The following is a 16,192-nucleotide window of genomic DNA, read 5'->3' on the forward strand; positions in this document are numbered from 1 at the left end:
ACAGGATGGTATTGCACAAACACAGGCCAAAAAGTAGGTGTTGGCACTTTTTTTTTTTTTTGAAGAGTGATAAATATTAGAATATGAAGATGAGAATCAGGGAATGCCAGATTCTAACAATTCAGTGCTGGCATTTTTATTAAGGGCTCCTTTCTCTCAGTAAAAGCAATGTCAGTCCTCTGTGGTTTTTACATCATCTACAGCTGTTAATTTTGGGTGCTAAAATTATTTCTGTTTGTTTCTTGGAAATATGCAGAGCTCATCTTTATTGAGAAGTACTGGGCACCTGCAACTGCAGTCAAGGGTCTCAGCTACACATAAAGTCAGATATTTAGTATATCTAAGAATTACATATACCTAAAGTAATCACACTTCTAAGTAATTGCTTCACCTCCACTCCTATTAATCACCTTCATGGAGCAAATAGTGTTAGTGCTTAATGGCTGAAAAGGATTTGAGACCTCAAAAGAAAAGTAAAAATTTGTCAGTTGTTTTTTACCAGATAAGGAAAAATACAGTGCCTGAGCAGAGCTGGACGTTGTGAATCATTTGACCTCACAACTGTTTTTCCTGAGTACAGTCTGGGAATACATTCTTGGAAGAATTCAGCTTTGATCCAAGAAGAAATGTCTCTTTCCATTAGTTTTTATTTCCTCTTCTTGCTGCAGACAAACCTGAATATTACAAAGGGCAAACCCATGAAGCTTTCTCCAGCTTTCACCCGGGGGGGTAAAACAGGCTTTTTCATCTCCAAGTGACAGTCTTTCAGTTGTGCAAAAAATGCCTTTCATTTCAGTAAAAGCCACCACATGGGAAGCTCTAGGTTGACCTACTGTAGCAGAAGGGAAGGTGAAGGTGTATTTGACTGTATCTTCCTGTGGTAAACTCATATACAGATAGATTTAGACATCACTGAATATAAATACAATCTCTGAGTGGAAAGAGCTTTTTTTTCTGTTGATGGAAGCACACTATGACTAACACTTTTTTCTGCTGTTCTCTCTGGATCTAACAAGGTTTTCTATGTTATGCAACAAACCATAATGGTCAGCTGCTCAAAGTGCATCTCCTTTGCCACCAGGTCACTGTGTTTTTGACACAGCAGAGTACTCAGTGCAGTTTTTGTAGCACAGTTGACCCAAGCAGCTACAGCTCAGCATAAATTTTTAAAGCAGAGCCAAATGCAGCCTAATAGGCAGGTTTGGAAGAGATCTCCTGCCAGAACTCAAGCCCTGTGCTGCCAGTTTGCTTGTAACTTACTGGTATGGTCCACACAGTGCTCTGGAGATTAATAAATATATAATCCCATATCCCATTACCACACAGTGTTTGAAACATTTCCCATTAACAAAATACAGAACACACAGGTGAAAATATCAATGCATCTCATTAGAGGGGGAAAAATGGAGAACATGTATTATATTAAAGTCAAGTTTTGGGCTCTTAGGAAAAGTTTGGGGGGGGGAGGAATGTATTTCTCCAGGTGGTCTCAAGTGGAAGGAAGGATCCAGTTTCTTGGCTACACCAGCAATTAGAAACAGGGCAACACCATAGCCAAGATATGGCCTCTAATTCTTCATCTTCCTATTCTGTCAGAAGCAGGTTCAGCAACAGGCCCAAGAACAAGCCTAAGAACTTCAGGCAATCCTAGTGACTTTGCTCTTGAAATCCTGGTCTAAAGAATCATATCTGATGTTTGCTTTAGGCCAGCATTTGCATAGGTTGTTTCAGGTTGCACAGCAACCTGTAGAGTCCTGTGCTCTGATTTTCTTCAGCAATAAAAAAAAAACCCTTGAGTGTAACAGAGATGAAGGTGGGGTTAAAGTATAGGGGGATTGAACCTTTGGGGAAAAATAATACAGGAAAACTGTATGTGATGAAATCATACATTGCAGACCCATGACCTGAAAATCAAACAGACCAAACCACTCAAATCTTTGAGTGACCAAACCTTTTTCTACCACTTTATAGGAAAGCTGGGGACTGAAGTCAGCACTGCAAAATACTGTTAGCAGGAATGGAAGAGAAACATTGATATTTTTAATTTCAATGAGCAGCTTATATTCTCTAGGTCTTGATGGCTGGACCATCTGTTGAACTAACTATGCCTGTGCAGATGTTCAGTTTGTGTTCTGGGTCTGGGAGGGATCTTTGTAGTAGCTGGACTCTGCCTGAAAGAGGAGATTCAAATGGACCAAAGTCCTTTTATTCTTGGATAGAGCAACCTGGTGTAATGAAAGATGTCCCTACCCATGGCAGGGGGTTGGAACAAGATGGTCTTTTTAAGGTCCCTTCCATCCCAAAGTAATCTATGATTCTAAGTAGATAAACAGCTCTCACCTACTCGTTCCTTCCTGAAGTTGAAATAATCAAACCCATAATTCAGTGGGAGTATTTTAAGGGAAGCAGCTCTACTTGGTGTAGGCTTAGAGAACTGACTGCCTCATTTCTTGGATAAACACAAGCACGTTGTAAATCCTAACAGGTTTCCTACCATGCTTTAGGGCACCTTAGGCAAAACCTGGTGTATCAGTTTTTACCTGGGGTCTTCCTACCTCGCTGTTAATGTAGTGTTTCTTTAGGGGGGGGAAAAAGGCAGCCAAAGAAATCACAAGCTTGGAGCAGGAGGTCTGTTGGTTTTCTGCTCACATAAATTGCCTGCTAAACACACGTGGCCCTTTAAGGGCTGTGTTGGGGGGGATAATTCCCCTGGCAGTGCAGACCACATGTTCCTGCTGGTCCATGCACTCCGTGCAGCTGTACAACATATCACATAACACGGTCAACTGCAGGCACACTGGCCTGCCATTCCAGGGGGGCCCCCAAAACTGTAAATAGAACAGGCAAAGAAACTCCTGGAGACACAGCACTAGCTGGGGGAGCAGGAATGCTTGAGCCAACTGCCCAAGGCTTGTAGTCAAGGTCACTCATCAGGGGACCAGGCCTGGCCCAAGGTGCTTAACTTGTCCCAGGCTCTTGCCGTGGTTGCATGTCCTAGTCTTGCTGACATTGCACTGAAAAACCTCTTTATGGGCAGAAGGGGCATGCAGTGTTGTGCAGCTAAGATTTTGTTGTCAGTCTAGTCCAAATTCTCTAATTGAGAAAAGCCTTTACTACATAGTCAAATTGTTGTACCAACCTTTTCAGTACCTGTGCTCTTATGTGGTGTTGTGCTCACCCTTTCCACGTGTGACATCCCGTCCCATGTGGTGTCCTGAAGCTCCTGCTGTGTTTCCACCTTGACCATCTTCTTACCTTGTCTCCAGGTAGCCCAGCTAATGCCTACCCAAGGGGCTCCAAAACAAACAAGGGCACTAGGGAGCCAGCAGGGATACCTGGCTGTGGGAGATGTGACCTTGAGTAACGTGCCTGCAAGATTCTTCAGGTTTTGGAGCAGGAGGGAAGGGAGAAGCCACATCTGGCAGGCAGGATGGGAGCCAAGGGAAGGGTAGGTTAGATGTGGCCCAAAAAGCACTACTAGACATGTGCATCATTCGTTTTCCCAAAGCTGATGAGGATACATCATTACAGTTCAATCATCCATTGCTCAGTTATCTGATAAGTTTTGGTTTTTTGTTTTGTTTTTTTTTTTGAAAATGTTCAGAGATTTAAAAACAAAAAAAACCAACTTGGGAAAACTATGGCATTTTACATATAAATCTGTTTTATTTTGTGTGAAATTTAACTGAAATGATCTTAATGATTTATGTAAAGTGAAATATTGGGTTTTCCTTTTTCTTTCTCTTTTAGCCCTGGTCTCACACAGGCATATTAATGATTATTTGTCAAAGTCACACTGTTTGCTTACAAGGTACGAAGGCTTTTTAGACACTATAATGACAGCTTTTGATTCACTTGATAATATTTAGAATAAGCCATAAAAGCCAATCTCTGAACGAACAGACCGCTTTTATTGGCTTTTAGTGCTATTACTGCTATCATAAGTGGTAAATTGGCCTAATGCAAGTAATACTGCTGTGTCATACTGTAAAAACCACTGCTTAGTTTTATATTTTATTTATTTTTTATGAAAAAATTTTAAGGCATGGGGACTGTACTATCCTTCTACAACTCTTGGTGATTCCCTCCAAGTCAGAGCTGGCGAAGCTTCCACTGCTGTTTGGAATTTCTTTGCTTGGTGATTACCATCTCTAATGGAACAGGACTGATCATAAAGTTAGGAACCAAGAGTGTGAGTGAAGCGAATACCTTGCTGAAGCTCATAGGCTGTTTATTTATTTAAATCGTAAATTAACTAGAAAAAAAAGATCATTGCTTAGCTGGAAGCTGAATTGGATATATTTCAAATCCTTTATGCTACATTTTTATATGGCTTATTTTATAATAGCAATAGTATTTTTTTAAATAGTAAGCACTTAAAATATCTGCTGACAATAAATTTGGTCACTACGTCATCCAGCCAGAATGACTACCAGGTGCCATAATTGCTTTTTCCTATGATTCTTTTGGCTTTCTTCCCCTGCTTCTCACCATGTCTTCTATTGTTTTGCCTACTCCTGTAATAGAAGCATGGATTTCAGAGACTTAAAATTCCAATAACGTACAATTTTTTTTCTTTTAATCAGGAAAAAAAGAGTTTATAATAGAATTTTGTTTTTCTTAGTGTTTATAAATAAGGGAAATAGTTGAGAAAGTGAAACTGAAGATATTTGAATTGGCTTTGAGTTTCTGTTCTTTTATCTTCCTCTTTCTTTCCCTTTGCCCATGTGCTATCAAAGTAGACACTTTTCAGCAGTTCTTGTTTGGAAAGGAAAAGCGTAGTGTGTTTTAAACTTAGTTAAAACTTGAATATTCTAAAGTCAAATATAACTTTATCATGATATACTCTGTGGCCATTAAAAAATTAGTCTAATGACAGAGAAAAGTCTATCCTAGTAATAATCGCTAATTTAACTTGAACGCGTGCTTGAAATAATTATTCACATTCAATATGCTGTGGGAACAGGAAGAATCATATTCCAACTTTAATTTTGGCATCTAAGTATTTGTGGATACGTGATAGCATTTTGGCACGTGTTAGTTGCCATGGGTGCGTAACAAAACAACTTGATGTTAAAAGTGCTTAACTTCTTTTTAAGACAACTATCCTGACAAGGATCACACAGAAGAAAAAAATTCTTCCCTAATTCTGATATCTGAGTTTTGTTCAGTTGAAAGATACTGAAGTGGTATCTGAATAACTCAAGTGGTCTTATTTACCCAAAATCTACACTCCTTTTAAATTTCAGGTGTCACGGTATAAGCCAAACAATGTTCCTATCTGCATCTCTGCTGCAGTAGCAACTTCTTTCTTTTGAAACTGTTTGTAGACATATTTCAGCAAGAAGAACATAATCTGTCAGTAATCAGTTCTTTGATGCCTCAACGCTATTGTGGCAATGTTTGTTTTTCTGTAGAGCACAGCAGTGAGAGGTGCATCTATTTCTCTATCTCTGGAGCCTGCTGACGTATTCAGGCACAAGTTTTTCTTCCTGTGCATATTTCTGTGCTGTGTATATTCATTTATGTGTGAGAGAAGAAAACATTATCATGTTTAACTGCTGCAATCATAAGCACATTAAGTAGACAGATAATAAACAATCCATCTGAATTTATGATTAAGTTAATTGTGTCTGTGTTTTTCTAACGTGTTTATTCAGATTAAAGACTGAAATTAGAATGAGACTATATAATCAAGAGACCCTAAGAGACTGTTTGACTCCTACAAAATAAAAATTAGTTTAGGGGGATAACAAAGATCTCTGTAGCACTTAAATATCACTTAGGTGGTAAAGAGACCTTGTGCAATTCTCTTTGAAGAGATGAATCTCAGTAGTAGTAAGAGTTATTAAGGAACTCAGCTGACACTGAGGGTCTCACAAACTAATTTTTGTATGTACCCTTCTGCCCAGCAGGCACCAGACTCACAGATTCAGTTTCTGTACAGCACATGCAGAGGATCAGGTAACTGGGAGCACTAAGCTGATGGGAGAGGCAAGGAAACAAGGAATTAAAGTGGGAAAAGCACTGGAAGGAATGGGGAGAAGGACTGGCCAAATTTACTTACGGCTGCTCCACCTGCACTGGGCTCCTTCACCAGTCACTGCTCTTGAGGCTGTGCAGGAGGAGATGCTCTAGTCCCTGCTGGTGGACTGGGCAAGAATAAGTCTCAAATCCCTCTCTACCTGTGCTCAGCAGCGTGTTACAATCATAGAATGTGTTGGAAGGGACTTTAAAGATCACTCAGTTCCAACTCCCACCATAGGTAGGGACACCTTTCATTAGGCCAGGCTCAGAGCCCCATCCAACCTGGTCTTGAACACTTCCAGGGATGGAGTGCCAACTTCCTGGGATGGAGTATTGAGACCACCTCTCAAAGATTTTCAACTTTTTGCTGGATAGCTGAATAAGGTCCCTGACAGGAACTAGAGCCTTTCATGCAGATGTCCTACTGTCTGGGCTGTGTCATCCTTCCCTTTCTCTCTGGAGCAATGAGCTTTAAGTGCCCCATCCATATGTAGCCACATCTCCAAGCCATGATCTTACACAGATAACTGGGGATGAGAGTTTTCCTCTTGAAGGTGTGAATTTGAATACTTTCATGCATTCATGTGCTCTCAGCCCAGATCTGAAGTCACAGAACTAATCACTAAGCTGTTCTGAGAAGGGCTTTATGTCCAGTATTTTATTATTGGCCATTTAGAGAGGTCACCCTTAGTGTCTGAGTATCTTTCCATTTGGATGTAGTTCTAAATACTTATTTAAAAAATAGATGGAAGAATAGTTCTGTTGAATCTCAGCTAACAATAAATATTTAAACTAATTTCACTTTTCGTCTTTCTCCTAAGTTTTCCTGTAATAGTCTTCATAAGCAAGAGACCACCAGCTTGACCAGGATTTACCCCATCCACTGCATTTTTTTTTGAGCACTGAAAGGCAGTTATATTTCAGAGAATGATTGCAAACCTTCAGTGAGATGAGGGCAGGTCTATTTTTTTTAATATTCTAATTAATCTAAATATTTCATTGAACCCCTCCAATAATAAGGATTTTGCTACACCTCTATGCAACTGTCAGTCTGGCTCTAAATACCAGCATGTAATCTTGCAGGCCTATAAAACACCTTTTGGAAACTGGCTGTGAACTGCTCACATTCATGATTATCCTGCCTTCAAGCTCAGGGTAAAAGTAAATCAGGTCTGAATAGTTGTTGTTTTCATGGGATTTCTATCAAGGAATTAAGCTCTATAAACTAACTAAATGCTCATTAATAGATTTGAAATATCTGTTTTTCATAGCATTTAAATAGATTCAAATGTCTGACTGTCTCCCTCCAGGGGAAAATGGTAATAACACCAAGTTCATTTGTGTTACTACTCCAGATGAGAAGGAATACAAATAATAATTAATTTTTGAGCTTTCCGAAAAAAAGTTGACCAAAGAAAGCAACATTGGGCTTCACTTTTACCTTGAAGAGAAGCAACCCACTCTTGTGAGGGTGGTACATATATTGAATCTAAGGCCAACAATAATCCTGACAGAGAGTATTTATACAAACAGATGCTATAAATTATGAAACTTTTAAATATTTAGTTCTTTTATTAGTTTTGTATTTTCTTTATCAGGTTACTAAATTCTGTTTAGTACAGGCATCTTTCTGGCTTGTACTGCCTTAGATCTAGGAGACCAGTTTGGCATTTGACCCTTCCCTCTATGACTTGAAGCGGTAAAATGAGACATGGTTTCATTCCTCCTGCTGCAATGATGCTCTAAGATGATTAGAGGGATCTGTCTTAAACATACTGGGACAGATCAAATCTTCTGCAAGCCAGTGCAGCTCTGTTGCTTTACTGGAATTACTCATTGCTTTGACAATGACCCTTAGGCTAAGATTTTCCATGCATCAATTTGCCATCTTAAATAGGAAGTGCTATTGAGGCCCTTGGATATGTAGATTCTGCTTTAACATCTATGTTGCTGAGAAACTCAACAACTAAGGAGTATCTGTATCGTTATTTTATGTTTTGCTCTACTTATACAATTGAGGGAAAAATTCTGAATATTTTGCCCAAGTACAGCAAAGAATAGAATTGGTCTGGAAAACTTCCAGGAGTGAATGAAACAATATCTTCAGGTCTTCCCCAGAATTGGCAGTTGAATGAAATAGAATTTTCCTTTGTTGAACAAAAGGCAATCAAACTTACTTAAGGCAATCAAACCTAAATAAACCTTCACTTATTTTTGCGATCAATATCCAGCATAGCAGTGTGACTTTAAACTTAACCCTATGACCCAGAGAAGTATCTCTGTCTTTACTGTACATCCAAAGTCTGACATCTCCAAGGATCTGCCAGCTCAAAGATCAAGGACCCCTCAGTTTATAACACTCTAATTAGAAGTGGTGAGCTGGGACCATTGCAGATTTCATATACTCCCTTGCCATTGGAAGAGTCTTTAAATCTGCTGGTTTACAACTTAAAGGAAGAGTTGTCTTCATTAATTCATTTGGTCATAGTCCTGAAGCTGACAAGGCATCTTCCAGGAATTTGAGCCCCCTGGGATCCTTGTCATCAGTTTTTAAATGTGCTTTTTCTTGTGTGTGTGTGTGGTGTTCTTATCTGGAAACAGTCTGCTTGGATTACAGCATTCATCTTAGAAGCATTTGGCATTTTCTGTTACATGAAACTGAGAAGTCTTTCTTTGCTATCAGTCTCCTATAAAGCTTTTCAATGCAATGACTTAATTCAGGCTGAAAGAAGAGAGTGAAAAAAGCTTCTGGACCCAAGTCAGCAAGATTCAGGAAACAAGTGTCCAAACGTGTATGTAAAATTGCATTCACTAACTTCTGAGACTTTAAAAAGAAATTCTAAAAATGTCATTTAGCTCCCTAAACACAGGGATGAAAGTCAGATCAAAACACTCTACTCAGAATAGTCTCAGCAAAGGTACAAGCCTTGTACTTTTACTCCGGCCCCCGCAAACCAGGTATAAAACTGGAAGGTGGTGAAAGAATTGGGAAAATCCCCGAGTGTCTCCAGGACAACTCTCCTTCTGCAAAACCAGTCTCATGATGTTATGTCATCCTTCCTGCTTTATCACTGCTTGTAAAAGTCTCTCAAAGCCCCTGGGTAACAGAGAGAGATGCGTTCTAGGGAAAAGGCATTTTTGAGTGCTGCCATGTAGAAAGCTTCTGCTCTTACCCCCAGGAATACAACCCCAGGGCCAGGCTGTAGGATGTTTAGGTGTGATACCATCAGGAATAGTCTGCTGGGATGTACCACTATCAGAAATGTGGTCCAATCTCACCCAATGGGATTAATATTGGAATAAAGTGTTATTTGAATAATGTCACTACAGCCAGGTCTATGATATGAGTAAATCTCCCTTTTCATATGAAATGTAGTCCTTTTAAGGGGTGAAATATAATCCTGAACAGAGACTCTATTTACCACTTAAGCCCTATTTTATGGTTTAAGTGTTGACCTTGCACTGACCCTCAGCACAGGGCTGAATTTCACCCTACAGTGAAAATCTGCTGGCTAGAGCAGTGGATTAGAGAAATTGGGGCTAGACATTTTACTATTTGCAAGACAATGAAAACAGGCTTATTTTAGACAAAAATGTTTCTGATTTATGAGAATTTTAGTGCAGAAAGGGGCTATTTTGGAGAAAGTCTTGAGATTAGAATTTCAGTTATATTTTTGGCAGGAGAGCAAGGAAGCCATTTCATTAACTTTTCACTGGAAGTTATATATGGAGGGCATTTGTGTACACAGCTGGGCAGCATAAAACAGGAGGGCTTTGTGTGAAAATATCCTGAAATGAAATTTCATTTCTGTATGACTTGGATCTGCGTTCCTGGGCTGCCGTGGCCAGTTTTGGATGAAACCATGGGAGGGCAGTGTGAGGCCCTCACACATTTTTCCCTTGCGTTTGCAATGGACGTAGAAATAGTGAACAGACCACTGCGGTCTCTGTGCAAAATCAGTGTCACCTTTTATAGCTTTATGTCAGTAGATAAGCTCCTGCCTGCTCCCACGTATCCATATGGCTGTAATCATCAAGTGATACCAAGAGATTTGTTTGTAAAGAACTCCAAAAGCCACATGCTGAGGCTGGTGTGAATTTAGCTCTGCTTTGACCTCCCTCCTTTTCCACCAGATGGCTGCTAATCTGGCACTAAATCACTGCCATGGTGGAAAGAGCCCCTGGTCCACGGGGAAGAGGCTGTGGCTGTGCTGTGCAAAGTGGGACCATCCCTGAGTCAGCCCTTGGGAGTGTTGCTCGTTCTTGAGTATGACCCTACTAAAGGGCATATCTTGTGTAGCTTCCAGATTTTACAGGGCCCTCCAATAACTGTGCTTGATTAGGAGCCCATGCTCTTGCTTGGGGTGTCATGATCTGCTTGTTGCACATCTCATTACAGAATCAGAGTGGTTTGAGTTAAAAGGGTCCTTTAAGGTCATCTCATTCCAACTCCCTGTCCAACACCTTCCACCAGACCAAGTTGCTCCAAGCCCCATCCAACCTGGCCTTGGACACTCCCAGGGATGGGGCAGCCTCAGCTTCTCTGGGCAACCTGTTCCAGGGCCTCACTGTCCTCATAGGGAAGAATTTCTTCCTAATATCTTATCTAAGTCTCTCCTCTTTTAGCTTAAAACCCTTCCTACTTGTCCTGTCACCATCTGTGTGGTCTCGTAGGGACGTGAAGCAGGGAAGACAGAAGCCCCTGCAGAGGACACTTCTCCAATATTACCTCCAAGTTACATTGGTCATTCTTTTCTTATCCACCCATATTCATATTCTATACACTGTCATTTATGTTATTTTGTGCATTTCAGGGCAAAACGTGAATAAGGAGGGATAATACATGCACTGAGGATTCCTGCTCTGGTTTCTCATGGCAGATGACTTTGCAACTGCTTCTTTGCAAATGAACTCGTGTTCCCCTCTGCCCAGAGGTTTTGCAGGTACTGGCATGGGAAACTCTATATGTCTGTCCAAAACTGCCTCCCATCTCCAGCAATGAGCTCTCCCTCATGGAAGGAAGCAAGCAGACATAACTGCCTCCACTCCTACACAAAATAAGAGTCATTGTCTGGTTTTGCTCCTGTGTCCCAGGCTTTCCTTGGGTTGGTTCTCATCAGTCAGTGCTAAGGTCAGACAAGCAGAACTGCCTTTTCTCAGTGCTCATTCATACTGATTCTGGTGGATTCGCGTGTGATGGTCTGATGCATAACCTCCAAATGCAGGGTTTCTCATCTTTAGAAATAGCAGTCTGAAGAATATTCCATACTATCAGAAAACACTGCTGGTGTGTATATATATATATATTTTTTTTTTTCTTTACCCTGAAACATCTTGGTATAGAACTGTGATCATTTCACTGTCCTTGTTCTCACTTTCAAGTCAGGGAGTCTCTCATGTTATCTACATGTGGACTTAAGTGCTAAGTGCCTCAAGAGGTACAGAGACGCTTTAGGACTTCCTTAAACTCTAAGCAAATGTAGAGCATACATTCACCAGTCTGCTCCCCCATGTACATTTTTATTATTATTTGATTCTGTGATCTGCTAGGTGCTACAGACTATCCTTCACCAAAAAAAAAGGCTTGCAGGACAAGCAAAAAACAACAGGAGAAGGCAAATATGGCATTGTCCTTTTAAAAAAATACAAACTAAGGCCATAATTATGTACACGTTTCTCTCCAAGACTGTGCAGACTTGTGCAACATTATTTTTTCCCTGTATCATCTTTAACTCTCATCGATACAAACCTATATTCCTAAACTACTATTTTTCTATAATACTTTTCACAAGGTTGGTTTGGTTTCTCTTTTCCTTTGGGGAGGAACTTTTCCCTCAGAATGAGGTTTTGATTTCTGCTTTTAGATGCTTCAAGACAGAAGCAAACTATCTTCATCCAAGAAAAAGGAGATTATAAATAACTGGCGGCCAGATTAAAATCCCACCCTACCTTGATTAAACAGTTTCTGATGTTGAAAGACAACCAAAAAAAGTGATAAGTACCTTATTTTGGTGTTGACCCACTGTACTACCAGTCCATAAACTTTTACTTTGCAAAGCATTAGGAAAAAATGAAGTCTAGGAAAGACACTAAAGCCACAGCCTAGTCTATATCTTTTTGTTTATTTCTGATACTATGTGGTTCATGATTGTTTCTTTTAGAAGGAACAAATAATCAATACAAAGCCATGAATAAAAATAACTTTTCTTTAACACTGGATGCTAAAAGAACATATAGTCTTCTTACTGTGCCTGATGGAAACAGTACAAGTCTGTTCTCCCCAATTCGTTGTTTATTGGAATGACTGAAATCTATACATGAGGTATTTTTAAAACATTTAAACATAGAAGTTAAGCTTCTGCTCCAGACAATTTGTTTCACCATATTCTAAAAACCCAGTGCATACCACAGAAGTGCTTAAAGCAAGAAAACAACAACAAAATTTTTTAAAAGTAAACTTCAATATTAAATAAAATAATCTCCATACTCTCATCTCAAGGAAAATTTGCTTTCCTCATGAGACAAGTTCAGTTATTTACTGAATCAGCTGCTGTACAAGACCCTCAAGGCCCCAGTTCTCTCTGTGGCACTATGGAAAGATGTGCCAATAGTCAACACTTGGCTCTTCCTGAAAGATTATAGCTCTTCCAAGTACAGAACAATCAAAAGGTTAGTAATGATCTAGAAACTTTGGATAGTGTCTCTCCTTAGGAAATGGAGAAATAAACCACTGTGAATTAGTGTCACTCAGTGAAATGAACTCAGGAATGTGCAGGGATGGCACCTGGCTCCTGGAGCAGGTCTGGAGCAGAGGATAAACACCAATATGGGACTGTGAGATCCCCTGCTCACAGATGTGGACCAGTCACGGTCCTCTGTACTTTTTTACCCCTTTGTAAAGCTGCAAATATCTTGTGTTCTACTCTCCTGTGATGGAATAAATACTCAATTCTGCTACATCTTTGCTGTTTGCAGGGTAAAGTCCAGTGCTATCTTGTGGGCTCAGACCCAGACCTCACTCAATTGTATCTCTCTCTCTGACGCTCAAACTACGAAGCTTCTGCTTGCAGAGTTTTTATTGAAGTTATCTGACCCCTTGCAAGCAGAGGATTTTGGGTGTCCAGCCAAGCAAAACTTCATCTTGGTCAATCAGCTCTGCTTTCATTTCTGCAGAAACACTGCATAAACAAGGAAAGCTGCAAGGCAGGGACATTATTTCAGGCCTAGTGTATTGCAAACTCCCTTGCAGCTAAAATATCTAATGTACAATTAACTGCATGAGCTTAAAATAGTGATGCACATTTCACAGGTGACATAACAGTGGCTAAAAATGAGCCTCTTCCCCAATATCCCCCCTGTTAATGTTTCAAAATATGAGGTCACTTGTTGAGTCTTTCCAAAATACTTTTGTTAGGATTAGAATATAACTGTTCTAATTAAAAACCATGATTTGCACCAACCACACTATGAATATTTAATTTCTGTCTTGGGCATCTTGAAAGTGTCTGCTTTGAAATTCTATTTAATTAGAATTCTACTTGTCTGTATGACAATAAAGTGATTCCTCTATGACCAACAAACATACATAAACACATAATAAGCCATGTCCTAACTTGGCAAATCTATTTTTTCAACAAGAAAATATCCTAAGAAACTTCCCTCTTTATGTGTACAGGAATATGCAATATAAAAATCTTTACAATTTTACGTCTTTTCCTTCTAAAGTAGTTTAACAAACAACATGTAGTACTTGAAATACTGGTATTTGTTGCACATGAGTTACTTAACTCCTGTTATTTTTCAGCCTTTAAAACTGGAAAGGTCCCCATACTTGTCTTTCATGACCTCCACTTTTGAGACTCTATATTTCTGTATATACAAGCCGCTGACAACTGATGCTACTTTATTCTCAGATAGCACACTGCCAAATCCAAAGATTCAGGCTTAACCTTTACTTGTATTTGAGAAAATCAAATTAATATTAATCTAATTCAGTAACAATTTAAGTGACTAAAAACTTTTCATCAGAATTAAAATGATGATCCATACTTCTTACTGGCTCACAGTTCAGGACAAATAAAATTTTCCCAGGAATGTGAGGATATTAGTAAAATGAGCTTTCAGTTTACTTTAAAATTTGGTAATTTAGGCCTTTCTGCAGCGTAAAAAATGGTATGTGCATGTTGCGTAGAAGTCAAGCGGTGGAATTTGTATGGTAGAAATTTCTGGTCATATTTAAGCCTATAGGGTATTTTTTTGCATTTTTCTTTCAAAAAATTATATAATAAATGCAAAATATCTCTGAACACAAACCAGTAACTAATAACTCAATGAAACTTACCTTTCTTCAGCCAAGAAATATTTTGCTTCTCATGTTCAAAACTTTCTGCTGGTTTGATTTTTACCTTGTCTGTCTTGTCTTCTGACATCTGTGGGGGAGAAAAGAATTTTGGGATATCTAGTTCTCTTAACAAAAGTTTGACAGAGAAAGATGTTCTCTGTTTATGTTCCTGCCATAATAAATTGTGCTTACTTACACAGACGCTTTTTTTCCTGCAGATTATCAATACTTTATAATATCTGAGCCATTGAATTTATGTTCTGTTCCTAAATGCTTTATCAATATTACATAGTTGCTGTTTGTAGAGGGATGCTTTTGTAATGTAACTATAAATTACATTGTGAAATAAATTATAAGCTCATAGCACGGTGGTAATAGATAAACATGTAACACAGAGTAGATACAGTCTGGCTAAAAAGGAGGCACCCAGGCTGCCTGTTTGTTCTGGTTCAAAGTTGCTGTAAAGCCTGCTGTCAGAGAGGTATAATTATACAAATAATAATAAATATTTATAAAGGTAATTTGAACAAAGTGTACCCCCCCAAAAAAATAAATCTTCACTGCACTTGCAACAATTTATTTGCTGTAACGCGAACGATCACGAACAGTCACAGTACCTGAGGGCATTGTGTGCACAGGAGCTCTCAGCCCAGGCACTGTGGTTTACTTCCACTGCCTGCTAGGAATAAGATTAGGCTGCCCAGGCTTCTCCTGACTGCTTCATATTTTCACTGAATCCAGTTAGGTAAAGCATTTCTCTATTTTTACCTGTGTATTCCGAGCGGGGGGGAGCAGCAGGGCTCAGTGGCTGAGGAGCAGCGCTTTCGGCCGAATCCCTCGCTGCGTGTGGATGTCCAGCATTCCCACACACCGACAAACCGAAAGGATGAGCAGTGCAACTCCCTGCCTGCCTGCTGTGTGGTGCCAGATTTGTCTTGCTGCCAGAATCAGTCAACTTATTGCTGAGGGTTTGTTTTTGTTTGGTTTGTTGTTTTTTTTTTTTCCTCCTCTTGCTTTTGGTTTGCATGCACTTCTAGAGCTGGGTAGGGTAGAGAAGGAGGGGACTAATCAGCACCCCAACACTAGTGGGGTGATAATAAAATATCAAAAGCTTTTCAAAAAGGAAAAATTGGTTTGGATATGTCATTACTGCAGTTCATAACCCAGTGAATCTGCAAGAGGAGGAGGAAAATAGAAAGGGAACCAGGAAATTAATAGCGACAAATCAGATAAACATGTCAGGTTTTTTGGCTAAATATAAGTTAAGATACTGAAGGATGTAGAAATTAGACACTAAAAGTCTATTTACAGCTGTCACTTTGGCAAAGAAATGGTCTAAGCTGGTGGGGAGCTGGGTGCTGTGACCCTCCCCAGCTCAGGAGAGTGAAATCCATCCTTACCCCAGTGGGAAGGTCAGCCCTCACATCCACTGCCACAGGGCTGAGTGGCCCCTCTGGGAACAGCACAAGGGCTGGGTGGGCCTGACAGCAGCACAGGGAAGGGAACAGTCTGGACTGCCCCATACCTTGAAGGCACTACAAAGTTAAGGTTCTTAGTTGGCTTTAAAAATTCTCTTGACTTAATTACCAGCAATATTGCTCTAATGTCAGTAGGAGCAGGGTGAAGCCTAAAGAGAACAACAAGATTTTAGGGTGTTCAGATGTTTAATCTTTTCTATAGGACAAAAAAACCAAGCCACTCTGCTTCCCACAACTGAATTTTGAAAGTGTTGGGTTTGGAGTAGATGCAGAATTACTCAGTTATCTTACTTTTTAAGCAATATTTACAAAATTTCAAGCAGCATTTGTCACCAGATACTATAAT

At 39.7% G+C, this 16,192-nt stretch overlaps 1 protein-coding gene across 1 annotated transcript in view; it reads right to left on the reverse strand.

Annotated features, from left to right (window-relative positions):
• MDFIC2 (MyoD family inhibitor domain containing 2) overlaps positions 1–15,243 on the reverse strand; it is a 44,254-nt gene extending 29,011 nt beyond the window's left edge. Inside the window, exons 1-2 of the mRNA XM_027700874.1 lie at positions 15,137–15,243; positions 14,369–14,456 (exon numbers count right to left, since the gene is read on the reverse strand). Coding sequence (XP_027556675.1) covers positions 14,369–14,456 — 88 coding nt within the window. The 5' untranslated portion in view covers positions 15,137–15,243. The remainder of the gene's footprint in view (positions 1–14,368; positions 14,457–15,136) is intronic.
• Positions 15,244–16,192: the final 949 nt, after the last annotated feature.

This window comes from Neopelma chrysocephalum, unplaced genomic scaffold (genome assembly GCF_003984885.1).
Source record: "Neopelma chrysocephalum unplaced genomic scaffold, ASM398488v2 Primary Assembly neopelma1_147, whole genome shotgun sequence".
Classification (NCBI taxonomy): Eukaryota; Metazoa; Chordata; class Aves; order Passeriformes; family Pipridae; genus Neopelma; species Neopelma chrysocephalum.